At 36.0% G+C, this 27,202-nt stretch overlaps 1 protein-coding gene across 1 annotated transcript; it reads right to left on the bottom strand.

Moving 5' to 3' along the window:
• Positions 1-4,724: 4,724 nt before the first annotated feature.
• Positions 4,725-9,903, bottom strand: LOC110271559 (uncharacterized). The gene is made up of 3 exons (XM_088485953.1): positions 9,838-9,903; positions 9,029-9,311; positions 4,725-4,972 (listed from the first exon to the last, which is right to left on the bottom strand). The coding sequence occupies exons 1-3, from the start codon at positions 9,901-9,903 to the stop codon at positions 4,725-4,727; spliced, it is 597 nt and encodes a 198-aa protein (XP_088342079.1).
• Between the last annotated feature and the right edge of the window lie 17,299 nt (positions 9,904-27,202).

The raw sequence follows: 27,202 nt of genomic DNA, 5'->3' as shown, positions 1-27,202 counted from the left end.
ACAAGTGTATATCTTAGATAAGAAATAGGCTTGAGTTGAATAGAAAAACAATAGTACTTTACATTAATTTATGAGGAACAGCAGAGCTCCACACCTTAATCTATGGTGTGTAGAAACTCTACCGTTGAAAATATATAAGAACAAGGTCCAGGCATGGCCGAATGGCCAGCCTCCCCAAATGGCATATGAATTTGAAAATAAGGGAAAAAGACCGCTAGTACAATAGTAAAGAGTTCTATTTATCCTAAACTAGTTACTAGGGTTACAGAATTGAGTAAATGATGCAGAAAATCACTTCCGGACCCACTTGGTGTGTGCTTGGGCTGAGCATTGAAGCTTTCACGTGGAGATGTCTTTATTGGAGTTAAACGCCAGTTTATAACCTGTTTCTGGCGTTTAACTCCACTTTGCAACCTGTTTCTGGCGTTTGACTCCAGAATAGGGCAGGGAGCTGGCGTTGAACACCAGTTTGCATCATCTAAACTCGGACAAAGTATGGACTATTATATATTTCTGGAAAGCCCTGGATGTCTACTTTCCAACGCAATTGAGATCGCGTCATTTGGAGTTCTGTAGCTCCAGAAAATCCACTTTGAGTGCAGGGAAGTCAGAATCCAACAGCATCTGCAGTCTTTCTTCAACCTCTGAATATGATTTTTGCTCAAGTCCCTCAATTTCAGCCAGAAAATACCTGAAATCACAGAAAAACACACAAACTCATAGTAAAGTCCAGAAATGTGAATTTTATTTAAAAACTAATAAAAATATACTAAAAACTAACTAAATCATACTAAAAACTATGTAAAAACAATGCCAAAAAGTATATAAATTATCCGCTTATCAATCATATATTAATATTTCCTTTTACAGTATTTACGATTGTCATCAAGACTAATAATAATAATAATAATAATAATAATAATAATAATAAAAAATTATAATAATAATAGTTCTTAATTAACGTTAATTATAATAATTGCCATAACCACTAATTTATTGTATCACTTCATTATTATTATTAGAGGCAATGTATGTAACGTATAAGACCTCCACGTTCAAGAGGAAAAAAGCACGACTTTAGTATATTTAAAGCACAATTAGGAATTTCGATATTCAAGAGCAAAAATTACGAATTTAGGGCAATTGAAACTTTTTGAGTTGAATTTCGATTGAGATATACCAAAAAAATTCACAACCAGTTGTAGTTATCATTTCAAACATTATGGCATTTGAATTCGACTTTAACACAGTGTCTATGTCAAAAATAGTTGAAGAATTTGAATAACAGACCGACTTACTCGATGAGATTGTTCACAGTCAACCAATTTCTAAAAATATAAAAAACCACAACAGAAATGATAAGGTATGAGATATTATTTGTAAGTTCGTGATTATGCCATTCATAAATACACATAACATCCATAATTATATACAACTAACATCTAAAATTTAAATTAATGTTTATTAATTATTACATTCATACACATATCATTTTTTTAGTTATTGTATAAATAACACATAACATCCATAATTTCATATTAATAATATTCATAATTTCGTACTCATAATATTCATAATTTCATATGTATAATTTTTATAATTAATAAATTTTTATAATTAATATTATCAAAATTTAAATTATGTATCTTATTGTATTCTTCAAATTATTATCTCATATATGCACTATTAATGAATCATGATTTTAATTATTTTAATATTTTTTATTTAATATTTATATGTATACTTATTTATTAATTTTAACATGATGAGTTAATAATTATTTTTAAAAAATTTATTTTTTAATTTTTATTTATATTTTATATTTTATTTTTTATTTTTTAATAGTCTATATGTAAAATATGAGTTTTATAATAGTTGTTAAAATTTTTAATTTAACATCTATAATTTTATATGTATAACATCTATAATTTTAAATATATAATTTTTATAATCAATGAATTGGTACTAATTTATTATTTATTATTTTATTTTATTTTGTAATCTATGCTTTTCATTAGATTTTTATCGTGCTTAATAAAAATAATATAAACCAATTTGAATTAGTTGAGTGGTCAATTCACTCATCCACTAAAATAAGTGTCGAAAGTTAAAATTCCATGTTATATATATATCAATCTATTACTATAAACCTTTAAATAGAGATTCACAACAAATTAGTCATTTACGTGTGATATCAAAGAATACCGTGCCTCCTGATCGATTCCATGGGTTTTCCATTCATTGGAGAGACCATTCAATTCATGATTCCTACTTACTCAGGGATCTCCACCCCTTCATCAAACACAGAATCTAAAGGTGTATATATATCTCTCTCTTAGAAATCAGTTTTTAATAATTAAGTCCATATGGTTGAGTCATCGAGTGACATATTATTTGGTTTAACAAACTATATATATCAGTTTAAGTAAGTCATATTATTTTTATTTTTTAATCTTAAGTTTTCCCAATAAAAGCTTCATATTTTTTTAATATTATCATCAACATATATAGTTAGGATGAAATATACCGGTATCAGTTTAAGTAAATGTTATAAAGTTGATGAATATCTTTTTGGTGTGTAAAATAAAACAAATCAATTGTTGAATTAAAATAATTTATATATAGATTATATATTTAGAAAGTTTTATGTCAATAAAAAATTATATGTGATACCTTTTAGATATTTGAATTGAAGCAAATAGTTTTTCAATAACATGTTTATTAATGTCTGATTTCACTGAAATTGGGTGCAAATAATCGTTATTATATGTTACTATGTAATTTAATGGTTAGATCGATAAAATATACATTTTAAGAATATGATATTTTGCATGAACATACATGGTGGTTATTGTTATTTACTTAAATATATAATATAAAATTCTAAAAATTGGATTGGTCATTAAATCAGTAAAATAAAAAATTAAAAAATTTAATCAAATCAAATAAAATTTAATAATTAAAGTTAAAACAGATATAATAAAATAATATATATTGAATCAATTTTTTTTAATAAAATTCACACCATTTTATCAGATTTTTTTATAACTGGTGTAGTATTATTGATCTGAATTGGACCACCAGTCAACTGACTTAGTTCTGAATTAAACTAATGTTTAATTACTCTATTGGTTCTTATAGTTTTGTGAAATTTTCAATTAGTTTTTTATACTTTTTTCTTTTTAATTGGGTCTCTGCACTAATTTTTTTTTAATTAAGTCCCTCTTAGTAGTAATTGGTTTAATTTTATAGGGACCCAACTAAAAAAAAGAATTGGTATAAGAACTTAAATAAAAGAAAAAAAAAGTGTAGGAACCCAATTAAAAAAAAATTTGGTGCAAGGACTCAATTAAAAAGAAAAAAGTATACGAACCTAATTAAAAATTTCGCGAAACTATAGGACCAATAGAATAATTAAACCTTAAACTAATTAAACCAATCAGTTCTATACCATAACTGATAAAGAATATTAAACAAGTATTTGATCAGAGAAGAAAGTAAATTGGTTCACTTATGGGTAGGTTCATTATCAAAAGTTTTTTTCCCAACTGAAGACAATTCTCAGTTATTGCATGAAAGAGATATCATGAAGTATGTTAGAAGCATCATTCTAAGTCAAGTAGGTCCTGATTCCATTAGAGAGAAACTACTTCCTCAATTGGAACACCTTTGCTCAGAGACTTTACAGAGGTGGTCAACTAAAACATCTATTGAACTTCAACACTCTTCTGCCAATGTAATTATATTTCTACTTGCCACTAATTCTAGTTGTTTATTCTTATTATTATTGACTTATTGCTGTTGGTCTGGGTGGTGAACGAATGTAAAGATATTTTTTAATTCTATTTTTTATTTAAATAAATTTTTTAAGAATATAAAAAATTAGTCATTAAATTTATCATTAATATATAACTATGTATATTTAAGGACAATTTACGTTATTAAATTGTTTCACCCTCAATATTACGCAAATGCATTGTTTCCAATTTCAATACGCAAATACATTGTTTCACTATTTTAAGTAAACCGCTACTGGCAGTAGCGGTTTATGTGTGTGAGTGTAAACCACTACTGGCAGCAGCGGTTTACGTGTGTGCGTGTGTGAGTGTAAACCGCTGCTGCCAGCAGCGGTTTACGCGTGTGTGTGAGTATAAACCGCTATAGGCTATAGCGGTTTACGTGTAGTGTGCTGAATGTGGCTGCCTATATAAACCATGGAGGGGCCAAATGTGGAGAAGTAGAGTGTTATTCACAAATGGAGGGGGAGGATAGTTTTGTGGCTCTGGTTCATTGCTCTGAAAAAATTCAAAAGAGCAAAAGGCATGGTGTAAAATTCACAAATAGAGAACCGCTTAGTATTTTTATCCGATCGTCGAATACGTTGGCAGAGATTAAGCTAAGCATATTACGGAAGCTCGGTACCTGTGGGACGAAGTGGATAAAAAATTATTTTACAAGATTCCCATTGCCGTTGTGTCAACCGGTGTGAGATATGAGACCTTCGTGATCGGGTCGGATGAAGACTTGCAGGTCTTGTTTCACTGCAGGCGTAGTTTTCCGGAGGTGAGAATACCTGAGCTGCTTGCGAAGTTGGAAGATGGTGTGGATAGCTCTGGGGCATCGGCACCGAATCCTCAGTCGACCCCAGCTGATGGTGCATCAACATCGATGCCTGTGGTAGCAGCGGCAGTTCCGAATGCTGAGCCCGAACATGCTGGGGCTGTTCATGCATATATTGCTCCTGTTGTTCCTGATTTTGAATGCGATGTCGGACCGGATCGAGTTGAGAATGCACTGTTTGACGATGATTCGGATGAGGAGCCTGTCGATATTGGTGGGGACAGTGATGATGATATTCCAAGAGGTGGACGTTCAGCCCATGGAGGTTCCGGTTTTGGAACACAAGAGTACCCTCCCCACCTCTCTTCTTTGAACTTGGAAGCCATCGGCCAGCACCAGAATGTAGATGCAACATTCGATGGGCAGGGGATGCATGATGGGACACCTATGACTGAATTTCAGATTGGCCAATCGTTCCAGAGTAAAGAGGAAGCCGTGTTGAGTGTAAAAGATTACAGTATTCAGCGTGGAGTTGAGTACAAGATTATGGAGTCTGACAATCTGAAATACCAAGGGAGATGCAAGGAGTTTGGTAACGGGTGCACGTGGTTGATTCGGATAGTCATGCGGAAAAGGAAGAACACATGGGAAGTTAGGAGGTACAACGGTCCGCACACGTGTATGGCCACATCGATATCAAGCGACCACAAGCAGCTTGATTATCATGTCATCTGTGCGAGAATCTATCCATTGGTTCGAGCTGATGCGTCGGTGTCGATTAAGGTGTTACAAGAGGCAACGGAGGCGACTTATGGATTCAAGCCTAGTTATCGGAAGGTGTTGTTGGCGAAGCAGAAGGCAGTAGCGCAAATATATGGCGATTGGGAGGAGTCATATGCTGATCTGTCTCGGTGGATCCTTGGGGTCACATGCACGATGGAAGGTTCCGTTGCTCTACTGAAGACGTCCCCGGTTAGGGTGGGTGACCAAGTTGATGAAGATAGAGTCTACTTTCATCGGATGTTTTGGACATTCCCTCCGTGTATTGAGGCATTCCGCCACTGTAAGCCGCTCGTAAGCATCGACGGAACACACCTCTATGGCAAGTATGGCTAGACATTGTTGTTGGCGATCGCTCAGGATGGTAACTCGAATATTTTGCCTGTTGCGTTTGCACTCGTGGAGGGAGAAAATGCAGAGTCTTGGTCATACTTTCTTTCGAACCTTAGAAGGCATGTCACTCTACAGCAAGGTATTCTCGTGATCTCTGATAAACACAACGGCATCAAGGCTGCACTAGAGTCCCCCGATAGTGGTTGGCAACCTCCCCATGCTTATCAGGCATTTTGTATTCAGCATGTTGCTGCAAATTTTGCCCTCACTTTCAAGGGACAGGATGCGAGGTGGACAAACAGAATGGAGTATGAGAGGTGGACACAGCACAAGGATGGGGAGAGAAGATATGGTCACATGACGACCAACATTTCTGAGTGTGTGAACTCTGTCTTGAAGGGCACAAGAAACCTACCGGTGACGTCTCTTGTTATGTCGACATATCTCCGGCTGGCGGAGTTGTTTGTTGTCCGGGGGCACACGACAGAGGCACAGTTAGGGTCCGGGCACCGATTTTCACAGGCAGTAGTTAAGGCCATTGAGCGTAACCTGAAGGATTCGAGGTGCTTTACCGTGACTGTGTTTGATAGACATCACCTTGACTATACAGTGGCTGAGACGACACCCACCGGCAAATTCTCTTTGGGTAGCTATCGGGTTTCTCTAAGGGATCGTACCTGCGATTGTGGATACTTCCAGGCACTGCACTACCCCTGTTGCCATGCCCTCACATGCTGTGCGCAGTCACGGCTAGATTGGGCCACTTATGTCGATGAGGTGTACACCATGTCTGAGGTCTTTAAGGTGTATGAGATGTCCTTTTCACCTTGTATTCCAGAGGGGCTTTGGCCACCATATGACGGCCCGACAGTGATCCCCGACCCGGGCATGAGAAGGGCAAGAGAAGGACGACCACGGTCCACCCGCATCTGCAACAACATGGACGAAGCTGACACCAGCCGACCTAAGAGGTGTGGCCTGTGCAGGCAGCCCGGTCATACTCGAAGGGTTTGCCCTCAGCGAGGTTCTACTAGCGGCATCTAGATTTATCATGATTTAGTTCGTTTGTGTTAGTCTTCGTGATTACAAATGTGTCTGTTTGTATCAGTTATGAGTTTTAAGTCTTTTTGGTTTAAATGTTAATGTTAATATAAGTAGTTATTTATCACTTTTCTAGATTTATCGTGCTTTATTTCCGTCATAGTTGTACGATCAATATACATAAAGTCCATCAACATAAACATAAAGTAAAAACTAACCAAAATAACATTCATCCAACGAGAATAAACATAAAGTCCATCAACATAAACATAAAGTAAAAACTAACCAAAATAACAGTCATCCAACGAGAATAAACATAAAGTCCATAACCAGAACATAAACAACATAATGAGAAATGGAAAACAACAACACATGGTGCTAATCATCGCGATCATCTCGGGCTGCATCATGAAAGTCACCAAGGAGATGAGATCCTGTCCCACATCGAGCGGGACGCCTGACTCGAGTCGGTCGGGCCGCCACCTGTCCAATGTCATCAACTGGATGGTCTAACCCAATCGCGGACTGGGGGGTGCCCCCCATGCTGAACCAAGTATCCAACGGGCTACCTGCAGGCACGTTCAGATCCACCACATACTGACCCTGATAATCATGTGGCTGGGAATGCATCTCCGTCATATGTGGCTGGTAAGCTGCGGTCTCGAACTGCACCTCCGACATCTGGGGCTGGTAAGACTGGCCACCAAACTGCACATTGGACGTGCCAGCATCATCCCTAATCAAATCAGCAAACTCTGCATAAAACCGTGGACTCACCAGCTGATCATCTAAATCCATAGTCATCGTCAGCGTCTCAGGCTGGGCATACATGTGAGAGCTGGCTCTGGCATCGGAGAGTAAGATCTGCTGGTGAATGTCTCCCCTCCAGCCTCAGTCACTGCGGTCCCACTAACTCCACCACCGAACTGCGTGGGATCCGCAGTTCTCCCACGTCTGGCACTAGACCGACGAATACGGTGATCGACCTCAGCTCTAGCCTCTCTGCCTGCATCATCCTCCTGCATCGCATCATGTAACCATCGCCACTCTCGACCGGTGTCCCTAGTACCAACACGACGGCGTTTCTCAACACGGCGGTTATCTGGCATATCAGGTAGCTATGATCTGCGTGGGACCTGGGATGACCCTCTCTGAAATGCCTCTGGATGTATCTGGGTGCCTCTAGGATCCACGAATGCTGTCCCCGGGCTAAGGAACCGCTGAGCCTCGCGGTACCATCAATCTAGGTAATCAGCAGATGGGCCAGGATCTGCCACTCGCTCAATGGAAATGACTGCATCAAGTCAGTTCCCCCAGTGCAAATGCTAGACCTGATAGTAATGGGGGAACCACCTATCCCCTTCCCTCTCGTCCTTAGCATGCAGCCAGTCTACGTTCAAAGCATCCTCGGGGATATGCTGTACTCCACCCAGCTGTGGAACAACCCTGTCAACCTAATGTCACTCGATGACCGCAAAGTATATCAAAGTAGTCACCGCTCGCCAGATGCGACTATGCTCCTCTGTAAGTATCTCTGGATGGACCACGGCAAGTACATCAAGCGCGGAGTAGGGCTCCCATACAATCTGAAATTTCAGAACTCATCATACATTACAACAACAAGTATATATCTAGTCACGACTAGAGAGCAAACCAAAAATAAAACTCTACTTGCTATAAAACTTACATCACGAGCGGTCAATCGATCCAATGCAAGCCGATACCTTATGACCCTCTGCTCCTTTCCATCGTTAAGAGGTAAGTAGGCAGACCACCTAAATTTAAGTCATATGAGACACAAACTTAAAAAAACGCCCAAGAAATTTGTTAACATTAAAAAAGCATAACCCACACCTGGATGCCAGCGGGAAAGAGAAAACCTCAAACCCGGTCGGCCTCAAAGACAGAAACCGCCAGAATATCTAACTCTGTAGCAACTGGAGCGGGCCCGCAAGATTAGTCACATTTCTGTTTGCTACCCGACACATGCATCGGTATAGCCATGCCAAAGCGGCCGACCCCCAGCTATACCTCCCCATGTCATCAAGGTTTGCCACAAATGGCAACCACCGTATATGTACCCGGTTCGCACTCTTGTCCCCAAATAACTGGGTCGATAACAGCATCATGATGTAGGCCCGTGCGTAGATGCGGACAGTCTCCTCGCTCGCATCTGGTGGTAGCACCCTAAACCTCTCGTGAAACCATGTAAAGTGTACTGTCATCTGCTTGACCTTATTCGGTGGAGGCCGCTCACCGAATAGGTCCTCAAACCACTCCCAAGCTGGTCGGCCACCCTCCATGTATTTCTCAAACTCACCAAGGCAACCACTCACAGCCTCCCCATCCACAGGCAGCCCTAGCTGGAATGCCACGTCCTGCAATGTCACTGTGCATTCTCCGAAAGGCATATGGAACGTATGCGTCTCAGGACGCCACCTCTCAACGAACGCACTAACCAGTGGCTCATCCAACCAGAACCATTGGCTGTTTAGCCTGGCCAAATGGTACAATCCAACCCTCTCTAAATACGGGATGATCCTTTCATGCATGGGCATATTCTGTTGCCGTCTCACACTGTATATACACCTAGTGGGCTGCACAGAACAACAAAGAAATACAGAGTCCAATTAAATTCTCCTATCCTTAAAAAAATTTCCATATCTAACTGGATACAAATATCTTAAACCATCAACAAATTCTCCTATATAAAAAAAATCCCTAGTCACGATAGTAAAAATAACAGCACACATACTTTAATAAATAACAGCCAGAAATGTTAAAATATTATAAAGCTTTAAAATTTAAAACTTCATATCATACAAATGCCCTAACCAAACTAAAATAATTCACTAACGTCAACTATCCCTTTCCCTAAACTAAACCAACACCATGTAGCATAACATTCATTGAAGGGATTTGAAATTCAGATAAGTAGTCATATTTATAACTTAATAAGAAAAACTCAAAATACTAAACCAAAATCAGTAAACTAACATCCTAGCATGCGAAGCCTAATTTCAAACTAGAGGGAATAATCTATAAATTCTAATTCGTCTACCTAACCTACCATTTTTCTGACTAACATATGCAAAGCCTAGAAAAAAATAAATGTTAATTAACCTCGTCACCAATAGAACCGGCAATATGCGTAACACCGTTCAGTCGGTACAGGGTCCTGCCTGCCATGATAACTCGCCAGAAGTCGCCGCTGAGATACCTCGGACCCACTCTCAACTTGCTCTGACCTCTCTCTAGAATTTCCTCTCTCTAAAAAACTCCACAAACCCTCTAAATGCATAATCCGCGGCTACAACCACGGTTTATATAGACAGCACACTACACGTAAACCGCTATAGCCTATAGCGGTTTACACTCACACACACACACGTAAACCGTTGCTGCCAGCAGCGGTTTACACTCACACACTCACACACATAAACCGCGGCTGGTTGTAGCGGTTTATGCACACCTGTAAACCGCTACTGCCAGTAGCGGTTTACTTAAAATAGTGAAACAATGTATTTGTGTATTGAAATTGGAAACAATGCATTTGCGTAATATTGAGGGTGAAACAATTTAATAACGTAAATTTCCCTATATTTAATTTATAATGTTATTTTACTTATTTTTTCAACAAGGTGACTAACTACTAAAATAATCATTTTTTATAGTTAAGCAATTAAACTTTTCGTTAAAACAAAATATAGTAGCCATTGTATTTTTATATTTTAATTTTATTTTGGTTATAAATGTAAATGCAGTTTATTATACTGTTTATTATGAAATTTGATTATAAATGTAAATTAAATTTGGTTATTGATGCAAGTGTGTGGTTATTTTGATTGGATGTTGATATTTGGTGATTGTGTAGTAGCATGATTGTTTTAGTTATGTTATATTGAAGTTAAAATTTAGAAATGTGTTGTGGATAGAATAGAGGATTGGGAGTTATAATATTAGTATTCTATAATAAAATATTATTTATATATTAAAATTAGTTATTATATATTTATTATAAATATATATTGTTTAATTATTTATAATAAATATTTTATATTTTATTATGTATTTTATAATAAGGACGAATTCTAAGCTACACTTAATTTGATTGCTTTAGAATAAGTTATTAGGTATCTTATTTGCACTAAAGAATTTTAGTGTTTGAATTTTATAATATGTAATCATCAATGATGAACGAGAAAGTATGAACTTTAGTACAGTTAGTTTCACTTATCATAACTTTAGTCTTAGATCTTTCCTTTAGAATTATTAGTTTTATAAAAATATTATTTACATATTAAAATTAATTATTAATATATTTATATATAAATATATATTATTTAATTTATTTTTAATATATATTTGTATATCAATTATACTAATAAATAATTTTAGTAACTAATTTTAATTTATACTTAACATAATTGTTAATCTTATTTTATTTACAAATCTCAGTAGACTTTAACCTTTTTGAAATATTTTATTATTAAGGTATTTTTATCATTCAACTTTATGATTTATTCTCGTAAATTGATACATTAAAAGATGGATTAAATCATTATTGGCCAGAAAAAAACAAATATGAAATTATGGATAGACGAATGAAAAAAAACATAGAATGTGTAATTTTAAAAGGTTTGATCAATCTGAATATTTTAGATAGACTGTATTTATTATTGATTTTTTGGATATTTAAATCGTATTTAAGAATGTTAAAATAATCTCTTGTAGAACTCAAACTTATAGTCGCATTGCCATTGTCAATGCAATAAAAAAGACTAAGACTCATCAAGTTGAAACCGAACTTATGTGTTTTCAAGATCGAAGTAATGTATTATTATAAAAGATTCGTGTGTGCCTAAATGCTAATTTAGCAGAATATATTCCATATCCTATTAATAAATCTTCAGGTGTTATTTTATGCAAAACAAATTCTAATTCCAATTAAATCGGTATACAAACAAAACTAACTATAAATTAAAAAAAAAAAAGAAACAAATCCAGTACCCACAAAAGATTACCCCATTTGATAAAAATAATCAAAACCCTAACGAAACTTAGTTGCGCATAACAACCTAATTAACATTCCTATCTCCCCCTTCGATCTTCTTATTTTTCCTCCTGCATGACTTTTCCACCATTGCCATCACCATCAACACCAACTAAAACCACAACCTCCGTTGCCACTAACAAGTAACCACCACAATCAACCAACTAATCACCACAATCAACAACAATAATAATAGTACCACCATCCTCACAAGCAATAATTAATAGAGTGTTGATTGTGGTGTTGATGGTAGTATTGATGATGATGATAATATGAGGATCATAGTGGAGGAGAAGAGAATGAGAAGGTGGCTGAAAATGGTGGTAGTAATGGTAATTACAAATTAGGTTGTTAGCAGAGTTAAGCCAGTTAACACTTTTTTTTTTGTCGAGCATATGTAATCATCTGTGTTTATTGTACTTGATCCGTTTTTTTTTTACGGTTAATTTTACTAGTATTCAAACATTTTATAGTTAAAAATAATAATTTACTGGTCAATATTATAGCTTCTAATATTCTATTTTATTCATAACAAAATGCAATAGAAAAATGCGTGATATTTTATATTGGAAATATAATTGTATGTAATGATTACTTAAAAAATTACATAATTTTTTGTTTTAATTATTTGTTGTCACGCATATAAAAAATAGTTATTAAATTAGTCATGATAAAATTTTTTATATTTATATATATTATTTTATTTATTTTTCTAAGAAAATTATCAGCCAGTCGAATTATCAAAGTTGTCACATCATAAGAATCATTTTTTTCTTCGGTTAACTTAAATCAATTTTTTTATACACACCAACTATATTTTTTGTACAGTAATTTATTATTTACTGATTTTTTTCTATTTAATATGCTTAATTTTAAAAGTTTATCTATCTTGTATCTTAAAAACATAGGTTAACTTTACAAATTAAAAAAAATTATTAAAAATATAAAAAAAAATTAAATTTTAATATATTTATTTTATATTTTTTAAATAAAAATATTAAAAATTTTATACTAATAATAAATTCATTATCTATCGTTAGGAGTTAGGACACATATTAAGTAAACCCTGGTTTTATAATCATATGAAATATAGACTCACTTCTTGTTAGTTTTGTTCTGTGGCAGCTGGTGCTTGACTTCTTTGGAAAGCATTATTTTGGGTATGATCCTGAGAATTTAACTGAGAATGAAAAGATATCAGAAACTTTCGTGAATTTCTTCGGTGATGGACTTATGGCAATTCCCTTAGATATTCCTGGCACCACATACCACACATGTAAGAAGGTATTGAATGTTGATATATGATCCACTGTAAAAATATCATAATCACGCATGATCTTCAATCTACACTTCTAATGATTTTGTTAATAAATTAGTGGTTTAATAATACTCTTTTTTTTTTTTTCTTTTTGATGTGATTTTAATAATACTCGTTAAAAGTATATATAAAAAAAATTTATCATTAAAATTGTGTAAAAGTTTTATACAATCTTGATCAGGGGCAGAGCTACCTATAAAGAAAGGAGATAATTTTAATTTTTTACATGTAAATTATATGTAAATTTCAGTTTAGTCTCTCTTAAAATTTTATTTTAATCTTATTTTATTGTGTAAATATTTTTTGTCCCCTCTAATATTTCATTTAGCTATGTCTTGATGGATGGAAAATATATATATATATATATATATCCAAGATGATAGTTAACAAGTTTACTGTTTACATATAAAAAAATATGAAACCTTCGCTTAACTAAGAATTCCAAAATAATTAATAAATATTTTACATTTAATTGATAATTGTTTTGCCAAATGGATTTATTCAGGATTCAAAGAAAGTATACAAACTTCTCAAGAATATAATATTATAGAGGAGAGGCGCAAATCTCCCGAGAAATTTTTGTTGAAAAGTTAATCAAAGATATGGGAACTGAGCATCCTATGAACAAAGATCAAGTTATTTACTTTATGACGGAGTCTGGCTGGCTACTTTTCTCACAAATTCAATAGCCTTGGCATTAATCTTCAACTTTTTGGAGGATAATCAATCAACCATAGAAGAACTAAGAGTATGAACAAAAAAACTCATAACTTTTTAATTTGTAACATATAATCCAATTTTCTTTTTATTTTTTTCTTTTTGTGTCGCTATAATGTAATTTTCTAATATTTATTAAGCGTACATTTTTCACTTTCTTATTTTCTATTGCCACCCTTTATAGATTTTTTTTTTTTTAAATATTAGAGTTTTAAAATTTTCCCTTTGCAGTCAAATTATAATCTTTGTTTTTTTATGAAGTCAAATTATAATGTATTGTTGCTTATAATTTTATCTAAACATATTATTAAATTTCATATTCCACTGTTTATTAGTTTATCATAGGAGAATAAAATAAATTAAAAATATAAAAATAGAGACGTGAACATACATATGCATGCATAAGATTCTGATATTTATCAAAAAATGAGAAAGGATATGGATTCTGATTAATCCTATACAAATAACTCAAAATTTAAAGGGTAGTTATTACAACAAAATAATATTTTTGTGACGGTACGGCCACTAAAATTTTTCATGATGAACATAAAACTGTAGTCAATTTAAGTGTTGTCTGAACACTCTAACTATCAGAATGTCATACTCTTAAAACTTAAATTATATTACCACTCGAAAGACTTTTTAATAGATAACATACATCCATACAAAACTCAATACTTACAGAGGATATATATATATATATATATATATATATATATATATATATATATATATATATATATATATATATATATATATATATATATATATATATATATATATTATTAATTTTACAAGCATTAAATAATCAAAACCCTATCCCTCTTATAAAAATTTGTAAAGATAAGGTGAGGGAAAAAGTAACTAATACAACACAATATCGTTAAAACAGAAAAGGAAAATAAATAAACTCTTTCGAACTTCGTCACCCATAAAAAGAAAGGACCTATAGGGAAGTGAGAACATCGTCCTCGCTGGTTATCACTATGGGGTTAGGGAATTATTATAACAGAATATGTGAAAATAAAGTTGTTTCTAAAGTACCGTGATTAATAGTCGGCTTATGTATCTTTTCAAAACTAAGGATTTAATATTCAAAATCTGAAATTCTTTTTAAAAGAAGAAGCTGTTAATTCTTCGAAAATCCTAAACCCATTTTAAAAGTTTTTCCTAAACAGTATGAATGATCAAGCTGTTCCAAGCATAGGTTCATTAAGTCTATATGCTGAACCGGTTTAGTTTTTCATACTTTTCTAAACCAAAAACACAAACTACACGGCCTTCGGCCCATCTCGTAATCAACCACGGCCCTAGGCCCAAACAACTCAATCAACAACCAATTCACCACAATCCAACCAATTTTCAGTCACAAACACAAGTAAGAAGGTTCAAACACAATCAAGCAGTTACATCAAGTAGGACAATTAGCAATTAAACATAAATAATCACATAGACAAACCAATTACAATATGCACATCAAAACATGTCATATAGATGCATATGATGAATGCCTGTCCTATGGCGGATGATATTATCTATCTGTTATATAGCCAACCCGACACGTCCTGGTAGCTAACCATGGACTAAAACACCCACGGGAGCAAGCGGGTTTGAGCTACAACCCCCTTACTACTACCCGCTTAACCCAGAGCCAGTGGAATAACTACTACTGCGGCTACTACCCAGGAGGGTGTTTAAAAGCTCAACCTGGAGCAAGTGGGACGAACCACAACCCTTGCTACTACCCAGGTGTCAAAATTACTGACCTGGAGCAAGCGGGACAAACCACCATTGTAAGACCCGGTTAATTAACGGCTAATTAACCCATAAATAAGAATTTATTCTAGAAAGCCAAAAATATTATTTTTATGGCTAAATGTGATAGAGGAGAGTGAGACGAGAATTTCAGTACCAATTTTATAGAAATCGGACCAAGATTGGACCGAACGGACCAAACCGGGCCAACCGGACCCAAAGTGGGCCCTTGGCCCAACTAAACTAAACCAAAACCCTAGTTTTCAGCACTCTCTCTCCTCATTTGAGACACTAAACACGCTGAAATGGAGGCCATGGAGGGAAGAACACTCTCTCAAGTTCTCTCCCTTGGTTGATCTTCAAACCACCATAACTTTTGATATAGAGCTCCGATCGCCGCACCGTTTGCAGCCATGCTTTCACCGCGGAGAGCTCTAAAAAACATATACAATCAATCTTGAGGTAAGGCACGTTTTCTCTTCGAAATTCCAGCCCTTGTTTTCGAGTTTCATGGATGAAATGTTGAGATTTTGGGCTCTTTGATGTTATAGGACCCAACTCTCTTGAAGGAGAAGGTTAATCTTGTCTCCTTGGACCTTGGGTGTGGTAAGATTCTCAACCCTAGTGTAATTTGTTGTTCTATGATGTTGGGTATTGAGATGTTGTGTATGGGTATGATGATTGTGGCTTAGGTTGTGTATATGTGAATATTGGAGCTTGATTGGTGATTTTGGAAAGCTTGGGAGAGGGTTTTGTGTGATAAAATCTGTTCTTGGAGGTGTTGATACTTTGAGAGCTTGTGGACAAGTGGTTTGGAAGTGCTCCGGTTGAGCTTGGGAAATCGGCTAAGGTATGGTCTCGGTTTCTCGTATCTAATATGTAATGTGGTAGGAAATACTTAGGCTAGAGGCCCTAAGATAGGCATTGAATGGTTGATGTTGTTAAATGGTTGAGATATATGATGTGATCATATATGTGATTTTGAATATTGATGCCTTGATTTTGTGATATATGAGAAAATGCATGTTGCGATATATGCTTGATGAATGATTAAGGTTGAATTGGTGGGTGGTACCATGTTGATGGTGAGTATGATGTTGATTATGTGTAATGGTTGATTGGAAATGGTATTATTGGAAATTGGGATGAGGGAGGATGTATGACATGATATTGTGTTTGTCCTTTAGCCATTTGATTGAGAAGTGTTAAAAGGGTTGGATGGTGATTTTGGAAAATTTGGTAAAATGTCAATGTGTGAGTTGAGGATGGCTTGATGTTGATTTTGGTACATTTTAATTGATTTCAAAGAAAAGGGATGAAATTGACATGTTTTGATTGATTTTGAAAAGAGTTGAAAGTGGCTTGTTTTAAAAATGGCACTTTATGGTTTTGTATGAAAACATGGATTTTGGGCATACTTTGACGGGACATAACTTGGACTACGGATCTCTGATTTGTGCCAAATCTATTTCGAAATGAAGTTGGATCCGGGATGTCCATGCCGTTTGAAGAATGGGTGAAAAACGATTTAAAATGAGAAAGTTATGTCCGTCAAAAGATTGGGGGTTGAATCTGTAAATTCTGCAGCTTTTAACTTAGAAAATTTTTTAGCAGAATGACCCTCTGCGCGTAGGCGCACTTGGCGCGTACGCGCCGTTCTTCAAGAAAGCACCATCCACGCGTGTGCGTGGTGTGCGCAGACGCGTCGATGCGCTGCACCAAATGCCCAGCTATTTTCCCGAGAGTTGTGCCAGAGTTGTGCCAGTTTTGTGCCTGGGGCGCAAGAGCACCCACGCGTACGTGTGGTTGACGCTCACGCGTCGTTTGGCTATTTTTCAACCCGCGTGTCCGCGCGTATGACGCTTGCGCGTCGATGAGATTTTGTGGCCATCCACGCGTGCGCGTGGAATGCGCGTACGCGTGGCCATGTTTTCATCCCAAAGTTGATTTTTGAGTTTTAAAAGTCAAATTTCATACTTCTAAGCCTCCGATCTAACCACTTATGTCTTAAATCATTATAATGTGCCTAGCAATGAGACAAGGAGCTAGTAAATGTGGTAACTTGCGAGTGAAGCAAGGGAAAAATGAATGATCAATGAGGATCAAAGATGATTATGTGAGATGCGGAGGATGGCGGTGGAAGTGCTTGTTGTGCCATGGGCCGAAGGGCCGTAATTGTTAATGAATTGGCTGGTTATGGATTTAACCGTGAGCCGGATGGCTAGATTATTGCCGTGCTACGGCGGAGCCATGATTATGGCTAAGTATAAATGCATATATGTTGTTGAATGAATTGTGAATGTTTGCACTTCCACCATCGGAGATGAGGGTTTCCCTGGGAGGAAGCAGTGGCTAGCCACCACGTGCTCCAGGTTGAGACTCGAAGCTCTTGTGATCCTATGTCGTAAGTGTGACCGGGCACTGTGAAAGGCCCGGATGAGCTCGCCCTCGTAAATATTCACCAGTGAGGGTGATGGATATGGATCATGATTATGATCAAGTTTATGATGAGTATAACTCGAGTTGGGGATGCGCGACAGAGGGACAGTCCAATGGTTAGCTACCAGGACTTGTCGGGTTGGCTCTATAACCGACAGATGATATCATCAGCCACTAGAGGGATAGGCATTCATCATATGCATACTATATGAATTGTTTGAGATTACCTATTTAACTGCATATTACTTGCTAATTGTCTAAATGCCTTATCTGTTCCTATTTGTAAATCTCTTGTCTGATATAACTGTGTTTGCTATATTATACTATTGCTGGTGGTTGGGAGGTCTGAAGGAATTGGAAAGGGAAGTATTAGTTAGACTAAAGGATCTTTAGTCAGTTGCCACTTACGGTTTAGTTTGTTTATAAGCTTTGATATTATCTGGAGGAAGTTCTAGGATTGCTTTCGGCTTTCCTTTATTATTATGTATTATATATGTGGAAGCTGTTACCATGCTGGGGACCTCTGGTTCTCACCCATGCGGATTTTGTGGTTTTCAGATGCAGGACGTGAGGTTTCTCGCTGAGGCATTGATAATGCGAAATTGTTACTCTGAGGTTGTAAAATTGTTTTTCGTTCACTCCCTGGCAATGGCTCCAAAAACTGGTGCACAACACCATGGTCCAGACATAACTTCACAACTTCGCACAACTAACCAGCAAGTGCACTGGGTCGTCCAAGTAATAAAACCTTACGTGAGTAAGGGTCGATCCCACGGAGATTGTTGGTATGAAGCAAGCTATGGTCATCTTGTAAATCTCAGTCAGGCGGATATCAAATGGTTATGGAGTTTTCGAATAATAATAATAAATAAATAGAAAATAAAGATAGAAATACTTATGTAATTCATTGGTGAGAACTTCAGATAAGCGTATAGAGATGCTTTCGTTCTTCTGAACTTCTGCTTTCCTGCTGTCTTCATCCAATCAGTCCTACTCCTTTTCATGGCTGGCTTTATGTAAGGGCATCACCGTTGTCAATGGCTACATCCCATCCTCTCTGTGAAAATGGTCCGATGCGCTGTCACTGCATGGCTAATCATCTGGAGGTTCTCGATCATACTGGAATAGGATTCACCCTCCTTTTGCGTCTGTCACTACGCCCAGCACTCGTGAGTTTGAAGTTCGTCACAGTCATTCAATCCCTGAATCCTACTCGAAATACCACAGACAAGGTTTAAACTTTCCGGATTCTCATGAATGCCGCCATCAATCTAGCTTATACCACGAAGATTCTGATTAAGAGATCCAAGAGATATTCATTCAATCTAAGGTGGAACGGAAGTGGTTGTCAGGCACGCGTTCGTAGGGGAATGATGATGATTGTCACGTTCATCACATTCATATTGAAGTGCGAATGAATATCTTAGAAGAAGAATAAGTTGAATTGAATAGAAAAACAGTAGTACTTTGCATTAATTCGTGAGGAACAGCAGAGCTCCACACCTTAATCTATGGAGTGCAGAAACTCTACCGTATGAAAATACATAAGTGATAATGGTCCAGGCATGGCCGAATGGCCAGCCCCCATGAAATTCTAAGATAGCATAAAACTGATCAAAGATGAAAATACAATAGTAAAGAGTCCTATATATACTAGACTAGCTACTAGGGTTTACAGAAGTAAGTAATTGATGCATAAATCTACTTCCGGGGCCCACTTGGTGTGTGCTTGGGCTGAGCTTGAAGTTTACACGTGGAGAGGTCATTCTTGGAGTTGTACGCCAGTTTGTAACGTGTTTCTGGCGTTCAACTCTGGCTTGTGACGTGTTTCTGGCGTTTAACTCCAGACTGCAGCATAGAACTGGCATTCAATGCCCTTTTGCGTCGTCTAAACTCGGTCAAAGTATGGACTATTATATATTTCTGGAAAGCTCTGGATGTCTAATTTCCAACGCAATTAGAAGCGCGCCATTTCGAGTTCTGTAGCTCCAGAAAATCCACTTTGAGTACAGGGAGATCAGAATCCAACAGCATCAGCAGTCCTTCTTCTACCTCTGAATCTAATTTTTGCTCAAGTCCCTCAATTTCAGCCAGAAAATACCTGAAATTACAGAAAAACACACAAACTCATAGTAAAGTCCAGAAATGTAAATTTAACATAAAATCTAATGAAAACATCTCTAAAAGTAACTAGATTCTACTAAAATCATACTAAAAACAATGCCAAAAAGCGTATAAATTATCCGCTCATCACAACACCAAACTTAAATTGTTGCTTGTCCCCAAGCAACTCAAAATCAAATAGGATAAAAAGAAGAGAATATACTATAAATTCCAAACTATCAATGAAACATAGCTCCAATAAGATGAGCGGGACTTGTAGCTTTTTGCCTCTTGAATAGTTTTGGCATCTCACTTTATCCATTGAGGTTTAGAATGATTGGACTCTAAGCTTACTAAGCTTTTGAGGAGGAAAGAACTTGGCTAAGAAAGCCGTGACCAGCTTATCTCAAGAGTTCAGGCTATCTTTGGGTTTAGAGTCCAACCACACTCTAGCTCTGTCTCTTACAGCAAAAGGGAAAAGCATGAGCCTGTAGACTTCACGATCTACTCCATTAGTCTTAACAGTATCACATATCTGCAAGAATTCAGTTAAGAACTGAAAGGGATCTTCAGATGAAAGTCCATGAAACTTGCAGTTTTGCTGCATCATAGAAACTAATTGAGGTTTCAGCTCAAAATTATTTACTCCAATGGCAGGAATTGAGATGCTTCTTCCATGTAAGTTGGAATTAGGTGCAGTAAAGTCACCAAGCATCCTCCTTGCATTATTATTATTTTCGGCTGCCATCTCCTCTTCCTGTTCGAAAATTTCTGTAAGGTTATCTCTGGATTGTTGTATTTTAGCTTCTCTTAGTTTCCTTTTCAGAGTCCTTTCAGGTTCAGGGTCTACTTCAACAAGAATGTTCTTGTCCTTGCTCCTGCTCATATGAAAAAGAGGGAACAGAAAAATAATAATAATAGGGATCTTTTTTGCCCAGGTATAGAGGTTCCCCTGTGTGAGTAGAAGAAGAAAAGAATGTAATGTAAAGAAGGGAAGAAGAGAAAATTCGAACACAGATGAAAGAGGGGGTTCGAATTTGGGTGAGATGAAGTGTTAGTAGATGAATAAATAAATAGAAGGAGATGAGAGAGAAAGAGGATTTTCGAAAATAAAATTTTGAAAAGGGGTTAGTGATTTTCGAAAACTAGGAAAAAGTTAAAATTTAAAATTGAAACAATTAATTAATTAAAAAGAATTTTTGAAAAAGAGGGAAGTATTTTCGAAAATTAGAGAGGGATAGTTAGTTAGGTAGTTTTGAAAGAGATAAAAAATAAACAAAAAGTTAATTAGTTAGTTGAAACAAATTTTGAGAATCAAATTTTAGAAGATAAGAAGATAAGAAGTTAGAAAAGATATTTAAAAAAAGATAAGATAAAAAGATATTTTTGAAAAGATATGATTGAAATTAGTTTTGAAAAAGATTTGATTTTTAAAATCACAATTAATGACTTGATTCACAAGAAATTACAAGATATGATTCTAGAACTTAAAGTTTGAATCTTTCTTAACAAGCAAGTAACAAACTTGAAATTTTTTTTTTGAATCAAAACATTAATTTTTTATGACATTTTCGAAAATTATGAGATAAAATTAAGAAAAATATTTTTGAAAAATATTTTTAAAAATTTTGGAAAATAAATGAGAAAGATTTGATTTTTGAAAAAGATAAGATTTTTAAATTGAAAATTTGATTTGACTCATAAAAACAACTAGATTTTAAAAATTTTTGAAAAAGTCAATCCAAATTTTCGAAATTTATGAGTGAAAAAGGGAAAGATATTTTTTTTTATTTTTGAATTTTTAATGATGAAAGAGAAAAACATGAAAAAGACTCAATGCATGAAAGTTATGGATCAAAACAATGAATGCATGCAAGAATGCTATGAATGTCAAGATGAACACCGAGAACACTTTGAAGATCATGATGAACATCAAGAACATATTTTTGAAAAATTTTCAATGCAAAGAAAACATGCAAGACACCAAACTTAGAAATCTTTCATGTTCAGACACTATGAATGCAAAAAATGCACATGAAAAATAAGAAAAGACACAAAACAAGAAAACATCAAGATCAAACAAGAAGACTGGCCAGGAACAACTTGAAGATCATGAAGAACACTATGAATGCATGAATTTTCGAAAAATGCATAAAATTTTTAGAAAAAATGCAATTGACACCAAACTTGAAATTGACTCAAGACTCAAACAAGAAACACAAAATATTTTTTTGATTTTTATGATTTTATGATTTTTTTTTGGATTTTTTCGAAAATTAATGTGAAAAAGAAAAATAAGAATTCCAAAATTTTTAATATGAATTCCAGGAATCTTGTGCTCTTTAGTCTAAAGCTCCAATCTAAGGGTTAGACATGGCTTAATGGCCAATCAAGCTTTAGCATGTAAATCAGGTGGATCAGGAACAGCAGCAGGTGGATTAGCAACAACTGGCTTGCTCTTGATAATGTTGGGTTGGAAGCCCCAATCCAAATAAATTTAGACATGGCTTTACAGCAAGACAGGCTTCACATGCTTCATGAAACTCTAGAATTCATTCTTAAAAATTCTGAAGAAAAATATATTTTTGAAAAGATTTATAATTTTTTTTTTGAAAATAAAGGAAAATTTTTTTTGAAAGATTTTTGAAAACTTTTTGAAAACAAAATAAGAAGAAAATTACCTAATCTGAGCAACAAGATGAATCATCAGTTGTCCAAACTCGAACAATCCCCGGCAACGACGCCAAATACTTGGTGTTGTTGCCGGATTAAAAACTTGGCACCATTGTGGTCTGGAAACAATTGTGAATTGTTGTTCGAAATTGATTGTTCCCCGGTAACGCGGCCAAAAACTTGGTAATTGCGAAATTGTTACTCTGAGGTTGTAAAATTGTTTTTCGTTCACTCCCTGGCAATGGCTCCAAAAACTGGTGCACAACACCATGGTCCGGACATAACTTCACAACTTCACACAACTAACCAGCAAGTGCACTGGGTCGTCCAAGTAATAAAACCTTACGTGAGTAAGGGGTCGATCCCACGGAGATTGTTGGTATGAAGCAAGCTATGGTCATCTTGTAAATCTCAGTCAGGCGGATATCAAATGGTTATGGAGTTTTCGAATAATAATAATAAATAAATAGAAAATAAAGATAGAAATACTTATGTAATTCATTGGTGAGAATTTCAGATAAGCGTATAGAGATGCTTTCGTTCTTCTGAACTTCTGCTTTCCTGCTGTCTTCATCCAATCAGTCCTACTCCTTTCCATGGCTGGCTTTATGTAAGGGCATCACCGTTGTCAATGGCTACATCCCATCCTCTCTGTGAAAATGGTCCGATGCTTTGTCACTGCATGGCTAATCATCTGGAGGTTCTCGATCATACTGGAATAGGATTCACCCTCCTTTTGCGTCTGTCACTACGCCCAGCACTCGCGAGTTTGAAGTTCGTCACAGTCATTCAATCCCTAAATCCTACTCGGAATACCACAGACAAGGTTTAGACTTTCCGGATTCTCATGAATGCCGCCATCAATCTAGCTTATACCACGAAGATTCTGATTAAGAGATCCAAGAGATATTCATTCAATCTAAGGTGGAATGGAAGTGGTTGTCAGGCACGCGTTCGTAGGGGAATGATGATGATTGCCACGTTCATCACATTTATATTGAAGTGCGAATGAATATCTTAGAAGAAGAATAAGTTGAATTGAATAGAAAAACAGTAGTACTTTGCATTAATTCGTGAGGAACAGCAGAGCTCCACACCTTAATCTATGGAGTGCAGAAACTCTACCGTATGAAAATACATAAGTGATAATGGTCCAGGCATGGCCGAATGGCCAGCCCCCATGAAAGTCTAAGATAGCATAAAATTGATCAAAGATGAAAATACAATAGTAAAGAGTCCTATATATACTAGACTAGCTACTAGGGTTTACAGAAGTAAGTAATTGATGCATAAATCTACTTCCGGGGCCCACTTGGTGTGTGCTTGGGCTGAGCTTGAAGTCTACACGTGGATAGGTCATTCTTGGAGTTGTACACCAGTTTGTAACGTGTTTCTGGCGTTCAACTCTGGCTTGTGACGTGTTTCTGGCGTTTAACTCCAGATTGCAGCATAGAACTGGCGTTCAACGCCCTTTTGCATCATCTAAACTCGGCCAAAGTATGGACTATTATATATTTCTGAAAAGGTCTAGATGTCTACTTTCCAACGCAATTAGAAGTGCGCCATTTCGAGTTCTGTAGCTCCAGAAAATTCCCTTTGAGTGCAGGGAGGTCAGAATCCAATAGCATCAGCAGTCCTTCTTCTACCTCTGAATCTAATTTTTGCTCAAGTCCCTCAATTTCAGCCAGAAAATACCTGAAATCACAGAAAAACACACAAACTCATAGTAAAGTCCAGAAATGTGAATTTAACATAAAAACTAATGAAAACATCCCTAAAAGTAACTAGATTCTACTATAATCATACTAAAAACAATGCCAAAAAGCGTATAAATTATCCGCTCATCAGGCATGCTGGAGACTTCTGGATTAGCGAAGATCCTTTGTTCTCGGGACTCCGTCTTGGTTTATATATCTTGTTTAGATACTTTTATCTCCACTAAATAATACAAACTGTGATGACTCCTCTTATAGGAGATTTTTGGAGAATAGGGTTCTGTATTTGTGTCCCTTTGGGTTTCCTTTGGGGTTTCCTTATTTTATTATATGTATATATATTGCTATGCTCGGACCGGTTATCTTCGCATCCGGATTTGAGTTTTGATATTCCCATTTTTGACACTCTTTGTATATATATGATCTCGTGTTAGCTTATCCTTTGCTCGTTGCGTTATCGATCGGAGTGTTGTGCTTTCGAGTTGCGATTTTTGTTTACCCCTTTTTCTACAAAGGCTCCTAGTTATAATCCTTATTTATACTACTATACGTACTAAATTTTTGTTTTAGAGGTCGTAATACCTTGCCATCTCTGGATTATGACTTAAGCATAAGACTCTGTATGGTAGGGTGTTACAACCATCCTTGCTACTACCCAGGTATCTCAAACATTGACTGGAGTAAACGGGACGAACCACCATCCTTGCTACTACCCAGGTATCTCAAACATACATTTATTTATGTCATATATCACTTTCTCCTCAAATCACTTTACCTTGCAACCAAAAGTCCTTTCTCTTTATAGAATTCTTTTTCACACCATCTAATTTTCCCAAACCAACCTCAAAATCATTTCATTCTTAAACCATCCGCTTAACTACTTTAAATTAGGAATTATTAATTAATTACCACCACAAAGTTTCAAGATCTTAAGGGAGAATCTACCAAATTTTAATTTCTTAAATTCATTAAAGATCCTTAAAAATCATTCTTTTTCCTAATTTGAATCAAAATCAAATCACAGAAATCAGAAGTCCTAAATAATTTTCAAAGCCGAATCACTTAGAACAAAACCAGCCCATTCAAATCAAAGGCACCTTCAAGTTCACTTTTAAAACTAATTCTCTGACTTCTTCCAAAATATCACAAACAGAGTTACTCAATCAAAATTCAATTTTCTTTAAATCCACTAATACTTCTTCAATTGAAATCCTCAAGTCAAATTCAAAAATATAAACCCTTTTCACATTTAAAACAACCTTAAGACATAAGTTTCTTTGAAATGACTTGCTTCCAAAAGAGATATAATATTTTTCTCAAGAAAACAAGACTAAATTATAATTTTTATTTCAATAATTCATTTCAAAACACGGTTCATCACTTTCTTGAATAATTCAAGTAAAATAGTAAAAGTCTTAAACTCATAATTTTCCAAATAACATTTAAATAAAATCTCGGATTTTATAGGAATTTTGGCAACATCTCCCCTAAACCTTGGATTTTGTCACCCTTTCTGGGTCCCAACCAAACCATTCCACAACCCTTTTCAACGGGTTCAAAACCAAATCAGTTTAAAATCAAGTTGATACCAAAAATTTATATCATTCTTATATTTCAAGAAAATAGATTCAAACTCAATTCATTTTCAACGGATTAAACTTGTTTTCAAAACTTTAAAGAAACAACTTCGAGAACCGTCTGTTTAGCAAAACCAACAATAATCATGTCAAACAAACATTCATATCCAACCAAGACAACCAACAATACATAAGACTTGTACAATCACTAAAGATACATTTCTAACATCAGTATCCATATATAACAATTCCAATTTATAAAGTATAGTTTTTTGAAAAAAGCCCCTACCTCAATAAGTGAAACCATAACCCAAGCGCGTCAACTAAACTCTTTTCTCTCAACCCGAAATTAATGGCAACCGAAACCTCAGCTACACCTGCTTTCCCACTAGCAGAAACAACCTCAGTTGTAACAGGTAAAGTCGGTTTCTAATTCCTAAAAAAACATTAATATCGTGAAAAAATCTTAAAACACACAACGAAAAACTAAAGATGAGGATTCCAAGATAGAGACATTTACTGGAATAAAAGGAATGGTGCAGCAGCCACCCCGAACTTAATCGGCAGCAGCTCCGACAGTGGCCAAAAGCTCTAGTGGCTCAGCAGCAACCTCAATTTTTGACATGCAACCCCATAAAATTAACCTTACAACATCTATACATCAGAATCCTTAACTGCAGATAAAAAGAACGATTACAGTACGAGCTTCAGAGCACATGCAACTTACTGTGAAAGGAAGAATGACGGAAGTGGAGCAGCAACTCCAACAACAATCTCCTGCAGCAATAGTGCTGTTTACCGGCAATCAGAGGCGCGGCGGCGCAGCCTCCAGCGCGGCAGTGGCGAATGGCGGTGCTTTTCTTTCTCGGTGCATCCCTGAGTTGCACCTCTTCTCTCCCTTCCCTGGACGGCGGTGCGCAGCAGTGACAGACCCAACGACGGCAGCGACAAGGCTCAGCAACAGTGGCGCGCACGGCAACGGTCACATGAACGGCTCGCCTCCTTCCTCGCGTCACACCGTCTCTGTCTCTCTCAATCTTGGCGTCGCATTCCCTTTCTCCTTCGATCTCGACGGCATCGGACCCACGGCGGCGGCAACGAGGATGAACGCATAAACACAGCAGCGGCGGCGCTCTCT

The sequence above is a fragment of the Arachis ipaensis genome, chromosome B4 (genome assembly GCF_059453495.1).
Source record: "Arachis ipaensis isolate K30076 ecotype BB chromosome B4, ASM5945349v1, whole genome shotgun sequence".
Taxonomy (NCBI): domain Eukaryota; kingdom Viridiplantae; phylum Streptophyta; class Magnoliopsida; order Fabales; family Fabaceae; genus Arachis; species Arachis ipaensis.
The sequence above is the reverse complement of the archived record's forward strand: the minus strand, read 5'-3'. Positions and strand labels throughout refer to the sequence as shown.

Excerpts from the sequence above, each read along its gene's own strand:
- LOC110271559 (XM_088485953.1), bottom strand. The coding sequence starts at position 9,903 with ATGGCAGGCAGGACCCTGTACCGACTGAACGGTGTTACGCATATTGCC. Across the intron at positions 9,312-9,837 it reads CCGGTTCTATTGGTGACGAG|CCCACTAGGTGTATATACAG; the intron begins GTTAATTAACAT and ends TGTTCTGTGCAG. Across the intron at positions 4,973-9,028 it reads GAGTGGTTGCCTTGGTGAGT|TTGCATCTACATTCTGGTGC; the intron begins TTGAGAAATACA and ends GCCCATCGAATG.